Genomic DNA, 25,332 nt, shown 5'->3' with positions numbered 1-25,332 from the left:
GATTCTATATTCAGTAGAGAAAAGTAGACAGAAGGGTGGGGGGATAGAGGCATCAATGGTATTTTGCGATTTTTATTATTCTATCCGTAGTGCCTCAAACGTACGTATATTTTTGCTATCTTTTTGTATTTTTCGCAGTTAAAGCACAGCTTTGAAGTGTGGTTGCCTTGAAAGGCTATGAAAAATAAGCTATTTTTTTCCAGAGGAATTCAATGACAGTCAAACAGTTTGTGGTCAAACCGAAACTCTAAAAAACGGAATTTTGACACCAATAGATACATCAAAAGAATAATATTTTAATACGGATTTCAAATATATAAGTTTCATCAAGTTTGGTTTTACCCATCAAAAGTTACGCGCCTGAAAAAATTTGGCTGATTTTTGAAAAAAGGAGTAAAGACCCACTAAAACCTATAGAATCTTAATGAAAATTACACCATTAGATTCAGCGTATCAGAGAACCCTACTGTAGAGCTTTTAAGCTCCTATCTGCAAAAATGTGGAATTTTGTATTTTTTGCCAGAAGAAAGATCACGGATGTGTGTTTTTTTTTTTTTTTCCAGGGGTGATCGTATTGACCCAGTGGTCCTAAAATATCATGGGAGGGCTCATTCAACGGAAACTAAAATTTCTAGTGCTCTCTTTAAGTGACCATAAAAATGGAGGGCAACTAGGCCCCCTCCCACACTTATTTTTTTCCAAAGTCACCCGATCAAAATTTTGATATAGCTATTTTGTTCAGCATGGTCGAAAATATAATAAATAAGTCTTTTAGGATGACTTAATCCCCCAAAGTCTCCGGTGGGAGGGCTGAAAGTTATGACCTTTACCCAATGTTTACATATAGTATTGGTTATTGGGAAGAACACAGACGTTTTCAAGGGGAATTTTTTCTGATAGTGGGGGGAGAGGTTGTGGGCTATATGAGAGGATCTTTCCATGGAGGAAGTTTTCATGGGGGAAGGGACATTGCTATGAAGGGGCCGTCGGATTTCCCAGAATAATTTAAAAAAACGATAAGAAATTAAATAGAAAATAAACAAGTTTTTCAACTGAAAGTAAGGAGCAACATCAAAACTTAAAATTATTAAGTATAAATTATTAAGTATATCATTGGGTTCACCCAATAGTCAGTACCTCGCTCTTTAAGCCAAAGATTTTTTTAGTACTTTCATAAGAGCTATTTATTCTAATTAACGGCCTTTATGATTAAGAGGTCATTTTTAAAGAATTGGAACAAAATTCGAACTTTAACGTAAAGAGCGAGGTATTGACTACGGGGCGAACCCTCTAATATACGTATTAAAAATATATGGAAGTAGAAATGCCCCTATTGATCCGAACGGGGCACCAAATATGGGCATAGCCTCCCTAGGGAGAACACGTGGTTAATGGGGTCAATGACCTAAATTTCCAGGGTCGATGTTGTTGTTGTTGTTGTTTTGGCCATGTGCATAGAGTCATTAGGGAGAACACGTGGTTAATTAAAGCGATTGGGAATTTGGAACACCTGTGCTGTCAGTCATTAATCAAATTGTTTCCGGGCAAAGTTTAATAATGTCTGACGGGTACTGTCAATCATTAATCATATTGTTTCCAGGCGAAGTTTAATAATGTCTGACAGGTGATGTCAAGATTGATTGATATGTCACGAAAGGGGAATTAATTTGTTGTTTCTAAGGGAAATTATTGATTCAAGAAAGGGGAATTAATTTGTTGTTTCTAAGGGGAATTATTGATTCACGAAAGGCGAATTAATTTTTGTTTCTAGGGGGAATTATTAATTCAAGAAAGGGGAATTAATTTGTTGTTTCTAAGGGGAAGGTGGGGAAGAGATATATTGATTGCGTAATCGAAGGGAGAGAATTCCCGAGAAATTGATTACATAATCGGTAGAACCCTATCAGGAGCTCGTGACGGGAATCCATTTATGGGCATAGAATGACGTAATCAACTAGGACAATTGGATTTCTGAGAAATTGATTACATAATCGGTAGAACCCTATCAGGAGGTCCTGACGGGAATCCATTTATGGGCATAGAATGACGTAATCAACTAGGACAAATGGATTTCTGAGAAATTGATTACATAATCGGTAGAACCCTATCAGAAGGTCATGACGGGAATTCATTTATGGGCATAGACTGACGTAATCGACTACGACAAGCAAGTTACTTTCTTAATGTCCCTCCTAAACACATTTTGCAACTTGAAGTACTTATCTTTTTCACCCTGAACAATACTTTACAGCATTTTGAATACCTCAACACCAAGAAATACTTTTAAATTAACATTTCGGGGCAAGTTAAAATATTAATGTACCTCCTAAACCAAAGTTGCAACTTGAAGTAATTATGTTTTTCAACAAAAACTATACTTTAAAGCTTTTTGGATAACTAAACACCAAGAAATACTTTTCAAAGACCATTTCAGAGCAAATTAATTTCTTAATGTACCTCATAAACCTATTTTACAAATTTAAATACTAATATTTTTAACACACAACTATACTTTACAGCGTTTTGAGTGTCCCAACACCAAGAAATACTTTTCAAAGACCATTTCAGAGCAAGTTACTTACTTAATGTTCCTCCTAAACCCATTTTGCAACTTGAATTACTTATCTTTTTCACCCACAACTTTACTTTACAGCTTTTGGATACCTCAACACCAAGAAATACTTTTCAAAGACCATTTCAGAGCAAGTTACTTTCTTAATGTTCATCCTAAATCCATTTTGCAACTTGAAGTACTTATCTTTTTCACCCACAACTGTACTTTACAGCTTTTGGATACCTCAACACCAAGAAATACTTTTTAAAGACCATTTCAGAGCAACTTACTTTCTTAATGTCTCTCCTACACCCATTTTCCAACTTGAAGTAGTGATCATCTTCACACACGACTATACTTTACAGCATTTTTGATACCTCAAAACCAAAAAAAAGTTTTCAAAGACCATTTCACTGCAGCTTACTTTCTTAACCTTCCTCCTATACCCATTTTGCAACTTGAAGTACTTATCTTTTTCACTCACAACTATACATTACAGCCTTTTTGTTACCTCAAAACCAAGAAATACTTTTCAAAGACCATTTCAGAGAAATTTACTTTCTGAATGTCCCTCATAAACCATTTTTTTAAATTCAAATACTTATCTATTTCAACAACAACTAAACTTAACAGTTTTTTGGATACCTCAACACCAAGAAATACTTTTCAAAAGACATTTCAGAACAAGTTACTTTCTGAATGTCCCTCTTAAACCCATTGTCCAACTTGAAGTACTTATGTTTTTCATCCACAACTATACTTTACAGCTTTTTGATCGTCACAACACCAAGAAATACTTTTCAAAGACAATTTCAGAGCAAGTTACTTTCTTAATGTACCTCCTAAACCCATTTTCCAACTTGAAGTGCTTATCTTTTTCACCCACAACTATACTTTACAGCTTTTTGAGTGTCACAACACCAAGAAATACTTTTCAAAGACCATTTCAGAGCAAGTTACTTTCTTAGTGTTCCTCCTAAACCCATTTTCCAACTTGAAGTACTAATCTTTTTCACCCACAACTATACTTTACAGCTTTTTGGATACCTCAACACCAAGAAATACTTTTCAACGACCATTTCAGAGCAAGTTACTTTCTTAATGTCCCTCCTAAACCCATTTTCCAACTTGAAGTACTTATCTTTTTCAATAACAACTATACTTTACAGCCAATTGGATACTTCAACACCAAGAAATACTTTTCAAAGACCATTTAATAGCAAGTTACTTTTCTTAATGTCCCTCCTACACCCAATTTCCAACTTGAAGTACTTATCTTTATCACCCACAACTATACTTTATAGATTTTTGGATAACTCAATAACAATAAATACATTTCAAATAACATTTAATATCAAGTTACTTTCTTAATGTCCATCCTAAACCCATTTTCCAACTTGAAGTACTTATAATTTTCACACACAACTATACATTACAGCTTTTTGTATAAATCAACACCAAGAAATACTTTTCATATACCATTTCAGAGCAAGATAATTTCTTAATGTCCCTCCTAAACCCATTTTCCAACTTGAAGTACTTATCATTTTCACCCACAACTATACTTTACAGCTTTTGGATACCTCAACACCAAGAAATACCTGTCAAATACCATTTCAGAGCAAGTTACTTTCTTAATGTACCTCCTAAACCCATTTTCCAACTTGAAGTACTTATCTTTTTCACTCACAACTATACTTTACAGCTTTTTGGATACTTCAACACAAAGAAATACATTTGAAAGACCATTTCATAGCAAGTTACTTTCTTAATGTCCCTCCTAAAACCCATTTCCTACTTTAAGTAATTATCAATTTCAACCAAAGAATTTCATTACTGATTTCGTGTTCACTCTTATCATAGTAAATCGTGTATTAGAACAAGTCTTTTCTAGCTAAATTCTTATTGACCATACTAAAACCTAGTTCCAGCATGACGCACTATTCATTAGCACCAACCGCAGTACATTGCAGCTTAATGGTTAAATAAACGCAATAAAAAAATATTCAAAGACCATTTCAGAGCAAGTTACTTTCTCATTGTCCCTCCTAAACCCATTTTCCAACTACTGATCTTTTTCACCCACAACTATACTTTACAGCTTTTTGTATGCTCCAACACCAATCAATACTTTTCAAAGGCATTTCAGAACAAGTTCTTTTCTTAATATGCTTCTTAAACCAATTTTACAAATTCTAAATTTTTCCATAGTAGATAGACAAAGCTATATCATAGCTGTGAATATTTTCTCGAAAGATAAGCAGTTCTATTTCAATTTTAAATTTTCTCAATGAATTGAAGAAAAGTTCAAGTTTTCTTCTGAATTTTCTCAATGAAAAAGAAATTAGTTTTTATTCAATTCTATTTTTCCAAATAATATAAAAATTTTCCACTTTAGTTCAGATTTTTCTCAAAGGGATGAAAAATTTAAAATACTGTTCCAAATTTTCTCAACGATGTGAAGAAAAGTTCAAGTTCTCTTCTGAACTTTACCAAAGAACACATTTCAATTCTAATTTCTCCAGAGAAAACAAAAACTTCCACTTCAGTTCTTTATTTCACAAAGACATAAAGAAATTTAAAGTTCCATTCTAATTTTTCGATGGAAGATAGAAAAAGTAATCCCCAACCAGAAGGACCCCCCCGGTCCTCCACGGCCCCAGGCCCCCCCGGTCCCCACAAAGTCCCCCCAAGGAAACCGCACCCAAAGGCCCACACACGCCCCCCCACACACCCCAAAGACCAACAAACAAAAATTTATCTTAGAAATAATATTTTTCATCACTGATAACACTTTTCTGTTCGAACTAGCAAGTTTTCTACCAAAGATACCAAATATTTTCATAGAAGTAACATTTTTTGATTGTGATAACAACTTTTCTGTCAGAAGCAGCAAGTTTTGCTTAACACTAACAAACCCACTAATCAAAGTAATGATATTTTACTTTAATACTAACATACTTTTACTGAACAAACGCAAATTTCTCTTAGAAATAATATTTTTCATCAATGATAACACTTTTTCTGTTCGAACTAGCAAGTTTTCTACCAAAGATAACAAATTTTTTTCTTAGAAGTAACATTTTTGATTGTGATAACAACTTTTCTGTCAGAAGTAGCATGTTTTGCTTAACACTAACAAACCTTCTCATCAAAGTAATGATATTTTACCTTAATACTAACATACTATTACTGAACAAACAAAAATTTCTCTTAGAAATAATATTTTTCATCACTGATAACACTTTTCTGTTTGAACTAGCAAGTTTTCTACCAAAGATACCAAATATTTTCATAGAAGTAACATTTTTTTATTGTGATAACAACTTTTCTGTCAGAAGTAGCAAGTTTTGCTTAACACTAACAAACATTCTCATCAAAGTAACGATATCTTACTTTAATACTAACATACTTTTACTGAACACACACAAATTTTTCTTAGAAATAATATTTTTCGTCAATGATAACACTTTTTCTGTTCGAACTAGCAAGTTTTCTAGCAATGATACAAATTTTTTTCTTAGAAGTAACATTTTTTTATTGTGATAACAACTTTTCTGTCAGAAGTAGCAATTTTTGCTTAACACTAACAAACATTCTCATCAAAGTAATGATATTTTACCTTAATACTAACATACTTTTACTGAACAAACAAAAATTTCTCTTAGAAATAATATTTTTCATCACTGATAACACTTATCTGTTCGAACTAGCAAGTTTTCTACCAAAGATACCAAATATTTTCATAGAAGTAACATTTTTTGATTGTGATAACAACTTGTCTGTCAGAAGTAGCAAGTTTTGCTAAACACTAACAAACATTCTCATCAAAGTAATGATATTTTACCTTAATACTAACATACTTTTACTGAACACACAGAAATTTCTCTTAGAAATAATATTTTTCGTCAGTGATAACACTTTTTCTTTTCGAACTAGCAAGTTTTCTACCAAAGATACCAAATTTTTTCTTAGACGTACCATTTTTTAATTGTGATAACAACTTTTCTGTCAGAAGTAGCAAGTTTTGCTTAACACTAACAAACATTCTAATCAAAGTAAAGATGTTTTACCTTAATACTAACATACTTTTACTGAACACACACAAATTTCTCTTAGAAATAAAATTTTTCGTCAATGATAACACTTTTTCTGTTCGAACTAGCAAGTTTTCTACCAAAGATATCAAATTTTTTCGTAGAAGTAATATTTTTTTATTCTGATAACAACTTTTCTGTCAGAAGTAGCAGGTTTTTCTTAACACTAACAAACCTTCTCATCAAAGTAACAACATTTTACCCTAATACTAACATACTTTTACTGAACAAACAAAAATTTCTCTTATAAATAATATTTTTCATCACTGATTACACTTTTTCTTTTAGAACTATCAAGTTTTCTATCAAATATACCAAATTTTTTCATATAAGTAACATTTTTTTGATTGTGATAACAACTTTTCTGTCAGAAGTAGCAAGTTTTGCTTAACACTAACAAACATTCTCATCAAAGTAACGATATTTTACTTTAATACTAACATGCTTTTACTGAACACACACAAATTTTTCTTAGAAATAATATTTTTCGTCAGTGATAACACTTTTTCTGTTCGAACTATCAAGTTTTCTACCAATGATACCAAATTTTTTCATAGAAGTAACATTTTTTTATTGTGATAACAACTTTTCTGTCAGAAGTAGCAAGTTTTGCTTAACACTAACAATCCTTCTCATCAAAGTAATGATATTTTAACCTAATACTAACATACTTTTACTGAATAAACAAAAATTTCTCTTAGAAATAATATTTTTCGTCTGTGATAACACTTTTTCTATTCGACCTATCAGGTTTTCTACCAAATATACCAAATTTGTTCTTAGAAGTAATATTTTTGATTCTAATAGCAACTTTTTTGTCAGAAGTAGCAAGTTTTTCTTAACACTAACAAACGTTCACATCAAAGTAATGATATTTTACCTTAATACTAACATACTTTTACTTAATACACACACATTTCTCTTAGAAATAATATTTTTCGTCAGTGATAATACTTTTTCTGTTCGAACTAGCAAATTTTCTACCAAAGGAACCAAATTTTTTCGTAGAAGTAACATTTTTGATTGTGATAACAACTTTTCTGTCAGAAGTAGCAAGTTTTGCTTAACACTAACAAACCTTCTTATCAAAGTAACGACATTTTACCTTAATACTAACATACTTTTACTGAACACACACACACAGTTCTCTTAGAAGTAATATTTTTCACTTCTATGTCTGAATCTATTTGCTTACATGTCTGGGTTGGTGTTTGGTTAGGTTAGGTTAGGTTAGCTAAGTTAGGTTAGGTTAGCTAAGTTAGGTTAGGTTAGCTAGTAAACATTTCTCCTTGTTTAAGTTAGGTTAGGTTAGGTTAACTTATCATGAGCGCTCATGATAAGCTAACCTAGCCTAACTAAAGCATGGTACAAAGTCGACCTGGGTGGGTTTTCCGGCGAGTATGGTTAGCTTAGATCAAGTTAGGTTAGGTTAAGTTAGGTTAGGTTAGCCTACGTACGCGCGCGTACGTAGGCTAACTTAACCTAACTTAACCTAACCTAACCTAACTTGATCTAACCTAACCTAACCATACTCGCCGGAAAATCCACCCATGTCGACTTTGTACCATGCTTTAGTTAGGCTTGGTTAGCTTATCATGAGCGCTCATGATAAGTTAACCTAACGTAACCTAACTTAAACATGGAGAAATGTTTACTAACTAACCTAACCTAACTTAGCTAACCTAACCTAACTTACCTAACCTAACCTAACCAAACACCAACCCAGACATGTGAGCAAATAGATTCAGACATAGAAGTGAAAAATATTATTTCTAAGAGAACTTTGTGTGCGTGTTCAGTAAAAGTATGTTAGTATTAAGGTAAAATGTCGTTACTTTGATGAGAAGGTTTGATAGTGTTAAGCAAAACTTGCTACTTCCGACAGAAAAGTTGTTATCACAATCAAAAAATGTTACTTCTACGAAAAAATTTGGTTCCTTTGGTAGAAAATTTGCTAGTTCGAAAAGAAAAAGTGTTATCACTAACGAAAAATATTATTTCTAAGAGAAATTTGTGTGTGTTCAGTAAAAGTAGGTTAGTATTAAGGTAAAATATCATTACTTTGATGAGAATGTTTGTTAGTGTTAAGAAAAAATTGCTACTTCTGACAGAAAAGTTGCTATTACAATCAAAAATGTTACTTATAAGAACAAATTTGGTATCTTTGGTAGAAAACTTGCTAGTTCGAACAGAAAAAGTGTTATCATTGATGAAAAATATTATTTCTAAGAGAAATTTTTGTTTTTTCAGTAAAAGTATGTTAGTATTAGGGTAAAATCTTGTTACTTTGATGAGAAGGTTTGTTAGTGTTAAGCAAAACTTGCTACTTCAAGACAGAAAAGTTGTTATCACAATCAAAAAATGTTACTTCTAAGAAAAAATTTGGTATTTTTGCTAGAAAGCTTGCTAGTTCGAACAGAAAAAGTGTTATCACTGACGAAAAATATTATTTCTAAGAGAAATTTGTGTGTGTTCAGTAAAAGTATGTTAGTATTAAAGTAAAATATTATTACTATTATGAGAATGTTTGTTAGTGTTAAGCAAAACTTGCTACTTCTGACAGAAAAGTTGTTATCACAATCAAAAATGTTACTTCTACGAAAAAATTTGGTATCTTTGGTAGAAAACTTGCTAGTTCGAACAGAAAAGTGTTATCAGTGATGAAAAATATTATTTCTAAGAGAAATTTCTGTTTGTTCAGTAAAAGTATGTTAGTATTAAGGTAAAATATCATTACCTTGATGAGAAGGTTTGTTAGTGTTAAGCAAAACTTGCTACTTCTGACAGAAAAGTTGTTATCACAATAAAAAAAATGTTACTTCTAAGAAAAAATTTGGTATCTTTGCTAGAAAACTTGCTAGTTCGAACAGAAAAAGTGTTATCATTGATGAAAAATATTATTTCTAAGAGAAATTTGTGTGTGTTCAGTAAAAGTATGTTAGTATTAAAGTAAAATATCGTTACTTTGATGAGAATGTTTGTTAGTGTTAAGCAAAAATTGCTACTTCTGACAGAAAAGTTGTTATTACAATCAAAAAATGTTACTTCTATGATAAAATTTGGTATCTTTGCTAGAAAACTTGCTAGTTCGAACAGAAAAAGTGTTATCATTGATGAAAAATATTATTTCTAAGAGAAATTTTTGTTTGTTCAGTAAAAGTATGTTAGTATTAGGGTAAAATGTTGTTACTTTGATGAGAATGTTTGTTAGTGTTAAGCAAAACTTGCTACTTCTGACAGAAAAGTTGTTATCACAATCAAAAAATTTTACTTCTAAGAAAAAATTTGGTATCTTTACTAGAAAACTTGCTAGTTCGAACAGAAAAGTGTTATCAGTGATGAAAAATATTATTTCTAAGAGACATTTTTGTTTGTTCAGTAAAAGTATGTTAGTATTAAAGTAAAATATCGTTACTTTGATGAGAATGTTTGTTAGTGTTAAGCAAAACTTGCTACTTCTGACAGAAAAGTTGTTATCACAATCAAAAAATTTTACTTCTAAGAAAAAATTTGGTATCTTTGCTAGAAAACTTGCTAGTTCGAACAGAAAAAGTGTTATCATTGATGAAAAATATTATTTCTAAGAGAAATTTTTGTTTGTTCAGTAAAAGTATGTTAGTATTAGGGTAAAATGTTGTTACTTTGATGAGAAGGTTTGTTAGTGTTAAGCAAAACTTGCTACTTCTGACAGAAAAGTTGTTATCACAATCAAAAAATATTACTTCTAAGAAAAAATTTGGTATCTTGGCTAGAAAACTTGCTAGTTCGAACGGAAAAAGTGTTATCACTGACGAAAAATATTATTTCTAAGAGAAATTTGTGTGTGTTCAGTAACAGTATGTTAGTATTAAGGTAAAATATAATTACTTTGATGAGAATGTTTGTTAGTGTTAAGCAAAACTTGCTACTTCTGAAAGAAAAGTTGTTATCACAATCAAAAAATGTTACTTCTATGATAAAATTTGGTATCTTTGGTAGAAAACATGCTAGTTCGAACAGAAAAGTGTTATCAGTGATGAAAAATATTATTTCTAAGAGAAATCTGCGTGTGTTCAGTAAAAGTATGTTAGTATTAAAGTAAAATATCATTACTTTGATGAGTGGGTTTGTTAGTGTTAAGCAAAACTTGCTACTTCTGACAGAAAAGTTCTTATCACAATCAAAAAATGTTACTTCTATGAAAATATTTGGTATCTTTGGTAGAAAACTTGCTAGTTCGAACAGAAAAGTGTTATCAGTGAAGAAAAATATTATTTCTAAGAGAAATTTTTGTTTGTTGGTCTTTTGGGTGTGTTGGGAGGCCTTTGGGGGCCTTTGGGTTCGGGGTCCTTTGGTGGGCATTGTGGGGACCAGGGGACCTGGGGCCTTTGGGGACCGGGGGGTTCCTTCGGGTTGGGGATTACTTTTTCTATCTTCCACCGAAAAATTTGAATTGAACATTAAATTTCTTTATGTCTTTGTGAAATAAAGAAACTTTTCTTTGGTAAAGTTCAGAAGAGAACTTGAACTTTTCTTCACTTCGTTGAGAAAATTTGGAACAGTATTTTAAATTTTTCAACCTTTTGAGAAAAATCTGAACTAAAGTGGAAAATTTTTGTATTATTTGGAAAAATAGAATTGAATAAAAACTAATTTCTTTTTCATTGAGAAAATTCAGAGGAGAACTTGAACTTTTCTTCACTTCATTGAGAAAATTTAAAATTGAAATAGAACTGCTTATCTTTCGAGAAAATATTCAAAGCTATGATATAGCTTTTTCTATCTACTATGGAAAAATTTAGAATTTGTAAAATTGGTTTAAGAAGCATATTAAGAAAAGAACTTGTTCTGAAATGCCTTTGAAAAGTATTGTTTGGTGCTGGAGCATCCAAAAAGTTGTAAGTTATAGCTTAGGGTGAAAAAAAAAAGTATTTCACGTTTGAAAATTTGTTTAGGAGGGACAATAAGAAAGTAATTTGCTCTGAAATGGTCTTTTACAAGTATATCTTTGTTTTGAGCGAAACATACGGATGCATGGCATATTAGATGGTGATAAAGATCAGTTCGAAAATTTTTACATTGGGTTTAGGATGGACATTTAGACATTAGTAAGCTCATAAATTTTCTTTGAAAAGAATTTATTGTAGATTATGTAATAGAAATGCGGTAATGTAATATTCTTGGGGGAAAAAGATAAGTACTTCAAGTTGAAAAATGGGTTTAGGAGGGACATCAAGAAAGTAACTTGCTCTGAAATGGTCTTTGAAATGTATTTCTTGGTGTTGAGGTATCCAAAAATCTGTAAAGTATAGTTTTGAGTGAAAAAGGTAAGTATTTAAAGTTGGAAAATGGGTTTAGGAGGGACATTAAGAAAGTAACTTGCTCTGAAATGGTCTTTGAAAAGTATTTCTTGGTGTTGAGGTATCCAAAAAGATGTAAAGTATAGTTTTGGTTGAAAAAGATAAGTACTACAAGTTGGAAAATGGGTTTAGGAGGGACATTAGGAAAGTAATTTGCTCTGAAATGGTCATTGAAAAGTATTTCTTGGTGTTGAGGTATCCAAAACGCGGTAAAGTATAGTTGTGGGTGAAAAATATAAGTACTTCAAGTTGGAAAATGGGTTTAGGAGGGACATTAAGAAAGTAACTTGCTCTGAAATGGTATTTGAAAAGTATTTCTTGGTGTTGAAGTATCCAAAAAGCTGTAAAGTACAGTTGTGTGTGAAAAAGATAAGTACTTCAAGTTGGAAAATGGGTTTAGGAGGGACATTAAGAAAGTAACTTGCTATGAAATGGTATTTGAATAGTATTTCTTGGTTTTGATGTATCCAAAAAGCTGTAAAGTATAGTTGTTGGTGAAAAATATAAGTACTTCAAGTTGGAAAAAGGGCTTAAGAGGGACATTAACAAAGTAATTTGCACTGAAATAGTCTTTGAAAAGTATTTATTAGTGTTCAGGTCACCGAAAAGCTGTAAATTATATATTTGGTGAAACAGATACGTACTTCATGAGGTAATAAGCGTTTATAAGGGAAATTAAGAATGTAACTTGCTCTGAAATGGTCTTTGAAAAGTATTTCTTGGTGTTGAGGTATCCAAAAAGCTGTAAAGTATAGTTGTGGGTGAAAAAGGTAAGTACTTCAAGTTGGAAAATGGGTTTAGGAGGAACATTAAGAAAGTAACTTGCTCTGAAATGGTCTTTGAAAGGTATTTCTTGGTGTTGGGACACTCAAAAAGCTGTAAAGTATAGTTGTGGGTGAAAAAGATAAGCACTTCAAGTTGCAAAATGGGTTTAGGAGGGACATTAAGAAAGTAACTTGCTCTGAAATGGTCTTTGAAAGGTATTTCTTGGTGTTGGGACACTCAAAAAGCTGTAAAGTATAGTTGTGGATGAAAAAGATAAGTACTTCAAGTTGGAAAATGGGTTTAAGAGGGACATTAAGAAAGTAACTTGCTCTGAAATGCCTTTTGAAAGGTATTTCTTGGTGCTGAGGTATGCAAAAAACTGTAAAGTATAGTTGTGGGTGAAAAAGATAAGTATTTCAAGTTGGAAAATGGGTTTAGGAGGGACATTAAGAAAGTAACTTGCTCTGAAATGGTCTTTGAAAAGTATTTTTTGGTGTTGAGGTATCCAAAAAGCTGTAAAGTATAGTTGTGGGTGAAAAAGATAAGTACTTCAAGTTGCAAAATGGGTTTAGGAGGGACATTAAGAAAGTAACTTACTCTGAAATGGTCTTTGAAAAGTATTTCTTAGTGTTTAGGTATAAAAAAAGCTGTAAAGTATAGTTGTGGGGAAAAAGATAAGTACTTCAAGATGGAAAATGGGTTTAGGAGGGACATTAAGAAAGTAACTTGCTCTGAAATCGTCTTTGAAAAGTATTTCTTGGTGTTGAGGTATCCAAAAGCTGTAAAGTATAGTTGTGGGTGAAAAAGATAAGTACTTCAAGTTGCAAAATGGATTTAGAATGAACATTAAGAAAGTAACTTGCTCTGAAATGGTCTTTGAAAAGTATTTCTTGGTGTTGAGGTATCCAAAAAGCTGTAAAGTACAGTTGTGGGTGAAAAAGATAAGTACTCCAAGTTGCAAAATGGGTTTAGGAGGAACATTAAGAAAGTAACTTGCTCTGAAATGGTCTTTGAAAAGTATTTCTTGGTGTTGGGACACTCAAAAAGCTGTAAAGTATAGTTGTGGGTGAAAAAGATAAGTACTTCAAGTTGCAAAATGGGCTTAGGAGGAACATTAAGAAAGTAACTTGCTCTGAAAAGGTCTTTGAAAGGTATTTCTTGGTGTTGAGGTATCCAAAAAGCTGTAAAGTATAGTTGTGGGTGAAAAAGATAAGTACTTCAAGTTGCAAAATGGGTTTAGGAGGGACATTAAGAAAGTAACTTGCTTGTCGTAGTCGATTACGTCATTCTATGCCCATAAATGAATTCCCGTCAAGACCTTCTGATAGGGTTCTACCGATTATGTAATCAATTTCTCAGAAATCCATTCGTCCTAGTTGATTGCGTCATTCTATGCCCATAAATGGATTCCCGTCAGGACCTCCTGATAGGGTTCTACCGATTATGTAATCAATTTCTCAGAAATCCATTTGTCCTAGTTGATTACGTCATTCTATGCCCATAAATGGATTCCCGTCACGAGCTCCTTATAGGGTTCTACCGATTATGTAATCAATTTCTCGGGAATTCCCTCCCTTCGATTACGCAATCAATATATCTCTTCCCCACCTTCCCCTTAGAAACAACAAATTAATTCCCCTTTCTTGTATCAATAATTCCCCTTAGAAACAACAATTAATTCCCCTTTCGTGAATCAATAATTCCCCTTAGAAACACCAAATTAATTCCCCTTTCTTGAATCAATAATTCTCCTTAGAAACAACAAATTAATTCCCCTTTCGTGACATATCAATCAATCTTGACATCACCTGTCAGACATTATTAAACTTCGCCTAGAAACAATATGATTAATGATTGACAGTACCTGTCAGAAATTATTAAACTTTGCCCGGAAACAATTTGATTAATGACTGACAGCACAGGTGTTCCAAATTCCCAATCGCTTTAATTAACCACGTGTTCTCCCTAATGACTCTATGCACATGGCCAAAACAACAACAACAACAACATCGACCTTGGAAATTTAGGTCATTGACCCCATTAACCACGTGTTCTCACTAGGGAGGCTATGCCCATATTTGGTTCCCCGTCCGGATCAATAGGGGCATCTCTACTTATGGATATAGAAGTTCGTTGCGTAAGTTAATTCGTAAGTAACTTATATTTATTACTAATAAAAAAATTCGTAAATAAAATTAAATAACTTTCGAGAAAGTCATTTAATCCAATAAAAGTAAAATTAATATGCAATTTTTTTTAATTATTCATGTACGGTGAACCAAAATCAAAACGTCCATTAATTCAAAAATGTCCAAAAATTAAATAAAAAAAGAAGTTTTTTTTAACGGAAAGTAAGGAGCAACATTAAAACTTAAAATGAACAGAACTATTCCGTATATGAATGGGGCTGTCCCCTCCTCAACGCCTCGGTCTTTACGCTAAAGTTAGACTATTTTTTCACAACTCTAATTTTTAAAATAATAAAAAACTTTAGCGTAAAGAGCGAGGTGTCGAGGAGGCGACGGCCCTTTTCATATACGGAATAATTTCTGTTCGTTTTAAGTTTTAATGTTGCTCCTTACTTTCAGTTAAAAAAACTTGTTTTTTTATTTAATATACAGAAAAAATGAGCTGTATCGAAAATTTGGCTTCATCCCGCTTTTTAGGGAAGACTGTTAGGTTGTAGTTTCAAGTCGTAAGATAATGAGCTCTCAAACCTTTACCTTCTTACAAACTTTTAGGATCCAAAAAAAACAAAGCAGTACCTCCTCGAATGGGTGGGAAAAAGTCATAAGAAAATATTTAAAACAGTAGCACTTAATAGGAGAGAGGGAAAAGTGTAGCTCTAAATAGAGCGGGGTCGACTTGGAGTGTAGGCTGTTACTTTGGCCTCAGGTGAATTAGTGTTGCAACGAGTACTCATAGTAAGTATCGTATAGTGTACAAATGAATTCTCTTTGAGATTTACTGATTTTTCCCAAGCCGGCCATCCCAAACAGACAATTTTTTCTTAGGATCCTGAAGTGTATTTCTGCTTCGATCAAATTTCTAGCAGACAAATGTTACTTCAATTTGATATGCATCTCATTTAAGTTGAATATCTTTGACTTACAGTCAATTTTAAACAAGTTGTTGCAAAATTCTGAAATTCTTATAAAAATGAGTGTCGGCTTTCAATTTTGCTCTGTTTGTTTATTTCCCATACAAACATACCTTTTACTGTAGTAAAAACCGCCAGTCATGTCCCATAACTTTAGTCAATAAAACTAATATTTTCACAATAGATGAGATAAAAAGATCAAATAAAGTACAACAAGTAAGAGTAATTCTCAAGGTTATGGATTCTTGGGCGTCAAGATATAATCCATTATCTGGGGATAGGGTTTCAAAAATTCACTTCATCAAACAATAAACTAAAAAAGGTCTTTGGAAAGAAGAGTTTATCAGATCAATCTTATCAACTCTATTAGTGTTATTTTTTACGAACTTTCTAATGGTGTAGTTCATTTTGTTGTACGCTGCCTCTTGGCTGAGCAAGTCAACAAAACTCAATGGGCAACAAGAGTTAGTGTCTGATTTGTGGCTCGGGATATAGGCGCGTTTCAACCTTGGAGAGGGGTATTCCTTCCGTGAGCATGAATTTACTAGAAGAAGGTGTTATATCCCAACATAAATTGGCTGGAACTAATAGTTTGTGCTCTAGTTGTATTTATTAGTATCTTGACGCAATCCTACACTAGGGATAGTGGTGCTCTATAAGCTAGTGTCATAAGGGCATTTATTAGTATCTCAATCAATTTTACTATTTAGATCCCAGTTAAATTTGGTGGAAACTAATAGAAGTGTAATTGTTTATATTGTCCTCTTTCGGTTCGTGCCTGGTCTGACTTTCGAAGGGGGCGGATTTCCTTCCATTTTCATTATCAAAACCTCCACAAAATTAGAAGCCATAGATAAATGAAACTTGGTGTGAAGTAATAGTGTAACGCTAGTCCATTTTATATTTCTGAGCAGATTTTACGCGGGTGGATAAAACAGGAAAGTGGAGTGGATTACTTATAAGTAGACTATTTATCCGAACCTGCTGTCTGATGTCAACTAAGCCGAACAGAGAGAAAACATTGATCTAGAAAAAACACAGAAAACCTTTTGACAAATTAAACGCCTGATGCAGCTGAATGCCAATACGCACATGGTGTCGTGATTCTTGGATACTTAAGGGGTTAAAACAAATTGTAACATCAAAATGAAGAACAAGTGGTCTTAATAGTTTTCCAATGATTATAGGGTCCACGGGTTTCAGCAACACGCCCTCGTCTCAAGGGAACGTGGCAAAATTAGTAAATAAGCATACCATCCCTTTTACAGTGTTCCTAGTTTAAAGCAAAGTGCGCTCGCCTCAAGGGATTGTGGTGAGGTAAGCAAGTGAGGAAATCATCTTAATCCATACCAGTTGGATGAAGAAAATCCTTTTAGAGTCCTCTGCTAGAACTTAATATTCATGAAAGGTCTGACAACCCACCAAGCCACATGATATGAAATTTCCTTCCTTAAATCAGGATTGGGATGTCCTGTCCAAAGAGATGCACATACCACAATCAAAGGAGAATACCAATTTCTAAACTCTTAAATACAGGATAAACTTGCACTTTTTGAAATAGGGTTTTAGCTGAGTTCTTAAGATCAGCGTGCTTTACTGGCTTGGTACCCTATACGTCCCAAAATTATTCCATGTCCACTCAAAGGGTACACTGTTCAATATATGCATGATAGTGACAAAAACTCCCATCCGTATCTCCCATCCCATAGAGTATATGGTGAAGAGATGCTCCAAGCGAGAAATCCTCATAGATGCAGGAGACTACAACAGACGTGCTGGAACAACTTACCAGTTAGTTTATGACGTAGTCAGACGCTACAGATACGAACAGCGATAAAAATGGCGAAAGTATCAACAACTTTGCTTGCTACCACAAACTTGGGATTGAAAGTTCGTTGTCTCAACATAATAGTTCACAATACACTGCTTGGCTCTCATGTAATAACATCACCGAGTCGCAATTCGATTGTATCTTAGCCAAAAGTAGATGGCAAGGTCCTTCCCCACTTTAGCAAGACAAAGAATCAGGTACCAAAGGGAAGACTAAATATCATTAAACTGAATTGTGATTAAAGAATATATGAGTTCCTACTTTCCAAAAGAGACACGGTTCCCTCATTACCGAGGTACAAGACCCCGAAGAAATGGGGCTTCAGTTTAAGACTACTACCACAGAAGCTGCATCTTACATATGCCCCCAGCCCTTCCAGTGAGGGATGGATTTCAAAGAATCCCTTAAGATGACCGAAGAAAAGTTGGCTTCAAGCCTACTAGGCAAAATTTATACAGCTAAAGTGAGAAATGACACAATTAAAGCCTAAAAAACCAGTACCCTTCGCTGGGACAAAATCACCACCAAACTAGAAAGTGCAGTTAATATCCACGACTCGAAACACATGTTCAGAATACTTAAAGAAGCTACATGAAAAAAGGCGGACGTGCACGACACTACGAAAGATAAACAAGTGAAAACCATGTTTATTGTACCCCAATAATAGAGCGATGGAAAATAAATTTTGGCTAGCTTCTGAAACCCAAAGCAAATATACCAGCAGATATGGAAAAATACCACCTTCGGTCTCGAAAGAGCTGAAGGACGAAACACATCTTAGCCAGGCATTCACAAAATCATCATAGCCATTCGAACTCCCAAACGGCACAAGTTACCAGGTGATGACAGTATTTCACCTGGATTTAAGAGTCTTTCTCTCCCCTCCCACTTGAGCAGCGGACCAGATAGCCATTATTATACAAATATGGAAAACTGTTCATTCAACAACGTTTTGGAATAAACAAAAATTATTGTAGGCTGATTTATTGTAGAATGAATTATTGTAGACAGCTGCAGACTTGCTTTGTGAAAAAAGAAGAACTAAGTCAAAAATCAATGTAAAAAGGAGCTAGTTCTTAAATCAGTTCAAAAAAAAGCTAATTTTTACTCTCTGCAAAAAACAAGCTAAAAACGTGGTAGGTCTAAGCTGTCCTAATTATTTTCCTGTTGTCAACTTTTTTAGCAGAAAAGTAGGAAGGAAGTGTCTTGTATAAGGCAGGAACATCAAAGAGCTTTCAAACAGCGTGACTGTAGACGTAGTATGACTTCAGTACCCCTCCAACCCCGTCTTTCACTTTTAACATTCTGGTAGTTTGGAGTGCACATTGAACTCCATTATGATTGGAATTACACAAAGACTTACAATATCTATGAGAAGATTAGCAAAGTGGGATGGTGTCCGCCAGGGGCGTAGCTCCAAGTATTTTTATTTTGGGGGCAAAAAAGTTCCACATCCAGAGAGTCAAGGGGCACGAGCTATATATAGGATTTTTTCCAATTTTTGTTTTTTTTTGGGGGGGGGGGGGGGGCGGGGCAATCGCCCCCCCTTGCCATCCCCAAACGACACCACTGGTCCCCCCCTCTTTTTGTCAACATTCCACAAAAAATATGGCATTTTGCACCTCGTTTTATTTGAAATCATGCAAGCAGTTCAAACTTGTATAATTGGAAACCAAAACAAAAACCCAGATCATGTCATGCGACGCCCTCTCTTCGCCAACGTGGTAATTCCTAGGACATTAGCTACTAACGATATTGAATTTCTCATAAAAAAAGCAATTTGTTGTAGTGACTCAGATAAGGTTGAGAAAAAATTCCACCTAAAAATTATTAAAAAGATAAAGATAAAGGGGGTAGTTTCGTTAGCCTTATCTATACAAAACACTTATTAAAGCTGAGTCAACACTTATGTTAATTGAAATTTACATGAGCTACTTTTATATAAACAATCGATCAGTTAAAAAAAAAAAACCAAAGCCGAATAGAAGATGAGCTGCTTCAAAAATCCATTGTAAGAAATTGTTTAAAATGAAAGGCTTGGCTGGATTCTCCTCAGTTCCCGTTCACCTTTTTATATTTTTTTTTTTTTTTTTTTTAAAACACGGCTCTTTAAATGTTGGTTTTTCATTTGATGTATTTTTTTTAATATCTCATTTCTAATCTAGGATTCTTATCAGTCACTTATGCAGGTGGGTTTTTCTTTTTTCATTTGATTTTTTTTAATGTTTCTATTAGTTTTTCCTACATTCATTTTCTACATTCAAGGTTATTTCTACATTTTTAAGTGCATAAGTGACGGGCTAGTCAAGATTTTGCCAAAATATTTGGATTTCTTATAGTCTTTTTCACTGGTTGTATGTTTTCATTATATTTTAATTTTTAATTTAATGTTCATGTCTAGCCAGTGTTATCTACGAGCTTATTTACGTTACGTTTGCTGTGATAGTGAATGCAAGACGGATAATCTTTGAACATTAACCATTGCCCATTATGAATATAATACATTTTCTTTAAACTAATATGCCCGACTATATTGAATAGCCTACTGCATTTGAAATCGGAAACTGTGCTTTTAAAAGAAAACCTACTTTTAAGATTTTTCTACTGAATATATCATTGTAAAAATGAGATTTGTATAGAATCTGCATAATAAAACAAAGTCAGTTTTTAAAAATAAACTTGTAGGTTATAATGAATTTTAATTAATAAATTTTAAATATGAGGAACACATTTATCTGTTTTCCTTATGTTATTGGTTGTAATGCAAGCATTAAAGTTAAAAATGACAACTCACAATCACAGGTGTTTACTCCTTTTTGTATCACTTCAATTACTTACAGCTAAAGGCGAATAATTTTTATTCAAGCTAGTGCAATTAAGATAGTGTTGCAAACCTTACAGATAACGAACTTCAATATTAATCCAAGCATAATATAAGCTAAATAAAACTAAGGGGAAAATATCAGTAGTGTGCTAATAGGCACCACAGAACCTAAATTCAACCCTACAAGAATATGGTCAAAAGTGTAATAGATTGAAAACCTACATGAAAAAATACATTGAATTGCGAAAGAAAAACCCATGCCTGAGACATTAAACTTACGCGTGAACATTTTAAAAGTAGGCAAGGTTTTTATTTTTGATAAGAATTACACAATGAATGTATCGTTTGACGTGGGCATTTTTATGATCCAATCAGAGGCATCGATTGTTGTTCAATATACGATAACTTGATTTGTGGTTGGGATTTGAATAAAAGAAATTTGTGTATTAAGTTGGAACTTTCAGAGAGTGCTTAAAGGGAAAATCAATTCACCAAAAGGAAATATGTGCATGCTCAGGCTGGGGTTGAGTTGCACGGAGGGTGGAGTTGCACGATGGTTTAGTTAAATGGGGTTGAGTTGCACGGGAGTTGAGTTGCACGAGGTTTCAGTTGCCTGGGGGTTCAGTTAAATGTGGTTGAGTTGCACGGGAGTTGAGTTGCACGAGGGTTCAGTTGCATGGGGGTTCAGTTAAATGTGGTTGAGTTGCACGGGGGGTTGAGTTGCACGAGGGTTTAGTTAAATGGGGTTGAGTTGCACGGGAGGTTGAGTTACACGAGGGTTCAGTTGCATGGGGGTCCAGTTAAATGTGGTTGAGTTGCACGGGGGGTTGAGTTGCACGAGGGTTCAGTTAAAGGGGGTTCAGTTGCACGGGGGTCTAAGTCATTTTTACGAGGTTTGAGAGACTCTGTTGCCTGATTCCTTGTGGTTTTTCTTTACTTGGTGCACATTAAAAAAAAACGATAGAAATATTTATTTCTTTCAAAAATCTTTTCCGATGTAACTAAAAGGCATCTGTCTTTGTAATTAGAGAAATGCTCCCTTTTGGAAAAACGGGCATCGCAAGCTTGTGTTATCTTAGAGATTAATGCGTAACTCGAGACATCTTGGCAAAGTTTTTAATAGAGGCTGTTTCCAAAAAGATTTAGGATTCATTAACTTTAGTGTTGCCAGTCAAAAGCTATGAGTTTGAGAAAATTGCCTGATTATCGAAAAAAAAATGGAGAAACACCCTCCAAAAGTCGACAGGGATGGGATTGTCTTGAGGGGGGAATTTTCCATGGAAGAGGTGGAGGGTATTTTTTACGTGAAAACAACTTCAACCGTGCCCAGCCCCCCACAATCAGAAATTAAATTATACAAAAAAGTTTCTTCAACTGAAAGTAAGGAGCAACATCAAAACTTAAAAACGGACAGAAAATAGAGGCTGTTTCCAAAAGATTTAGGATTCATTAACTTTAGTAATACCAGTCAAAAGCTAAGAGTTTGAGAAAATTGCCTGATTATCGAAAAAAATGGAGAAACACCCTCCAAAAGTGGACAGGAATGGGATTGTCTTGAGGGGGGAATTTTTCATGGAAGAGGTGGAGGGTATTTTTTACGTGAAAACAACTTCAACCGTGCCCAGCTCCCAGCAATCAGAAGTTAAATTATAAAAAAAGTTTCTTCAACTGAAAGTAAGGAGCAACATCAAAACTTAAAAACGGACAGAAAATAGAGGCTGTTTCCAAAAGATTTAGGATTCATTAACTTTAGTATTGTCAGTCAAAAGCTATGAGTTTGAGAAAATTGTATTATTATCGAAAAAAAAATGGAAAAACACCCTTCAAAAGTCGACAGGAATGGGATTTTCTTGAGGGGGGGAATTTTCCTTGGAAGAGGTGGAGAGTATTTTTTACGTGAAAACAACTTCAACAGTGCCCAGCCCCCCACAATCAGAAATTAAATTATACAAAAAAGTTTCTTCAACTGAAAGTAAGGAGCAACATCAAAACTTAAAAACGGACAGAAAATAGAGGCTGTTTCCAAAAGATTTAGGATTCATTAACTTTAGTAATACCAGTCAAAAGCTAAGAGTTTGAGAAAATTGCCTGATTATTGAAAAAAATGGAGAAACACCCTCCAAAAGTGGACAGGAATGGGATTGTCTTGAGGGGGGAATTTTTCATGGAAGAGGTGGAGGGTATTTTTTACTTGAAAACAACTTCAACCGTGCCCAGCTCCCAGCAATCAGAAATTAAATTATAAAAAAAGTTTCTTCAACTGAAAGTAAGGAGCAACATCAAAACTTAAAAGCGGACAGAAAATAGAGACCGTTTCCAAAAGATATCGGATTCTTTAACTTTAGTATCGCCAGTCAAATGCTATGAGTTAGAGGAAATTGCATTATTATCGAAAAAAATGGAGAAAAACCGTCCAAAAGTGGACAGAAATGGGATTGTCTTGAGGGGGGACATTTCCAGAGACGATAGGGAGGGTATTTCTTACGTGAAAACAACTTCAACCGTGCCCAGCTCCCCGCAATTAGAAGTAAAATTATAAAAAAATTTTCTTCAACTGAAAGTAAGGAGCAGCATCAAAACTTAAAAACGGACAGAAAATAGAGGCTGTTTCCAAAAGATTTAGGATTTATTAACTTTAGTGTTGCCAGTCAAAAGCTATGAGTTCGAGAAAATTGCCTGATTATCGAAAATAATGGATAAACACCCTCCAAAAGTCGACAGGAAAGGGATTGTCTTGAGGGGGGAATTTTCCATGGAAGAGGTGGAGGGTATTTTTACGTGAAAACAACTTCAACCGTGCCCAGCTCCCCGCGATCAGAAATTAAATTATAAAAAAATTTTCTTCAACTGAAAGTAAGGAGCAACATCAAAACTTAAAAACGGACAGAAAATAGAGGCTGTTTCCAAAAGATTTAGGATTCATTAACTTTAGTGTTGCCATTCAAAAGCTATGAGTATGAGGAAATTGTCTTATTATCGAAAAATGAAGAAACACCTACCAGCAGTCAAACGGAATGGGCTGGCCTTAAGGGAGAAATTTGCCATGGAAGAGGGGGAGGGTATTTTTATATGAAAAGAACTTCAACAGTGCCCAGCTCCCAGCGATCATAAATTAAATTATAAAAAATTTTCTTCAACTGAAAGTAAGGATCAATATCATCAAAATCACTGAGCTCGATAAAACTGCCTCATTATCAAAAAATAGAAAAATACCCTCCAAAAGTAGCCCTGACTGAACTTGTTTTGAGGGGGAATCTTCCATGGAAAAGGGAAAGGGTATTTTTACATGAAAACAACTTCAACCGTGGCCCACCCCCCGCGGTTTACCTTGTCACAGTTACGTTCTCTTGATTTTTCAAAGTTCATTTTGGATTTCTTTCGTTGAAATGCAAGAGTTGGAATATTTCAGTAGTGTCTTGTTGTGCTTTACCTTGTCACAGTTACATTCTCTTGATTTTTCGAAGTTCAGTTTGGATTTCTTTCGCGAAATGCAAGAGTTGGAATATTTCAGCAGTGTTTTGTCGTGGTTTACCTTGTCACAGTTACATTTTCTTGATTTTTCAAAGTTCATTTTGGATTTCTTTCCTTGAAATGCAAGAGTTGGAATATTTCAGTAGTGTTTTGTCGTGGCTCACCTTGTCACAGCTACATTCTCTTGATTTTTCAAAGTTCATTTGGGATTTCTTTCGTTGAAATGCAAGAGTTGGAATATTTCAGTAGTGACTTGTTGTGCTTTACCTTGTCACAGTTACATTCTCTTGATTTTTCGAAGTTCATTTTGAATTTATTTCGTGAAATTCAAGAGTTGGAATATTTCAGTAGTGTTTTGTTGTGCTTTACCTTGTCACAGTTACATTCTGTTGATTTTCATAGTTCATTTTGAATTTCTTTCATTGAAATGCAAGAGTTGGAATATTTCAGTAGTGTTTTGTTGTGCTTTTCCTTGTCACAGTTACATTCTCTTAATTTTTCAAAGTTCATTTTGAATTTCTTTCGTGAAATGCAAGAATTGGAATATTTCAGTAGTGTTTTGTCGTGGTTTACCATGTCTCAGTTACATTCTCTTGATTTTTCAAAGTTCATTTTGAATTTCTTTCGTGAAATGCAAGAGTTGGAATGCTTCGGTAGTGTTTTGTCGTGGTTTACCTTGTCACAGTGGCATTCTCTTGATTTTTCAAAGTAAATTTTGGATTTCTTTCCTTGAAATGCAAGAGTTGGAATATTTCAGTAGTGTTTTGTTGTGCTTTACCTTGTCAAAGTTACATTCTCTTGATTTTTCAAAAGTTCATTTTGAATATCTTTCGTGAAATGCAAGAGTTGGAATATTTCAGTAGTGTTTTGTTGTGCTTTACCTTGTCACAGTTACATTCTCTTAATTTTTCAAAGTTCATTTTGAATTTCTTTCGTGAAATGCAAGAGTTGGAATATTTCAGTAGTGTTTTTTCGTGGTTTACAATGTCACAGTTATATTCTCTTGATTTTTCAAAATGATAAAAAATGATCAAAAAAATAAATTTAAACGGGGTTACGTGCACGCACGTAACCCCATCAAATTTTTTTTTTATAATTTCCTGAATTAAATTTCTGTATTGTGTATCCAAGATACATTTTGTGTGTGTTGTCTCTGTGTGCCGGAGGTGGGCATTAAATAGTGGAATTTATGAAAAAATTACTCTGCCTTGGAGACATTGAAAATTGTTTGTGATAAAAAAGAGAAAAAAATGAATTGTCCGGTTATCGACACTAGCCAGTTTATTGCATGTATTAAATCAGAAGTTGAACTGTAACAATGTAAACCCCGATAAAACACTACTGAAATATT

General features: G+C 33.7%; 2 protein-coding genes across 7 annotated transcripts in view; one reads left to right on the top strand and one right to left on the bottom strand.

The window, feature by feature from the left end:
- Positions 1–25,332, bottom strand: part of LOC148956170 (uncharacterized) — a 263,724-nt gene that overhangs the window by 182,892 nt on the left and 55,500 nt on the right. For 3 of the 6 annotated variants that reach the window (XM_089096650.1, XM_089096576.1, XM_089096538.1), the window contains exon 1: positions 20,581–20,678. The exons of 1 other annotated variant lie outside the window; for it this stretch is intronic. In XM_089096650.1, the coding sequence (XP_088952776.1) occupies positions 20,581–20,616 (36 nt within the window). In that variant the 5' untranslated portion in view covers positions 20,617–20,678. Of the gene's footprint in view, positions 1–20,480; positions 20,545–20,580; positions 20,679–25,332 lie in introns of those variants that run through there. 2 more of the 6 variants (XM_089096984.1, XM_089096901.1) reach the window with 2 other exon arrangements.
- The window catches only part of LOC148956169 (hypoxanthine-guanine phosphoribosyltransferase-like), a 114,961-nt gene continuing 109,604 nt past the window's right edge, over positions 19,976–25,332 (top strand). The window contains exon 1 of the mRNA XM_089097459.1: positions 19,976–20,040. The gene's annotated coding sequence lies outside the window, so the exon portion shown is untranslated. The remainder of the gene's footprint in view (positions 20,041–25,332) is intronic.

The sequence above is a fragment of the Artemia sp. Qi Xiang Cuo genome, chromosome 1 (genome assembly GCF_049724085.1).
Source record: "Artemia sp. Qi Xiang Cuo chromosome 1, ASM4972408v1, whole genome shotgun sequence".
Lineage (NCBI taxonomy): Eukaryota > Metazoa > Arthropoda > Branchiopoda > Anostraca > Artemiidae > Artemia > Artemia sp. Qi Xiang Cuo.
The sequence above is the reverse complement of the archived record's forward strand: the minus strand, read 5'-3'. Positions and strand labels throughout refer to the sequence as shown.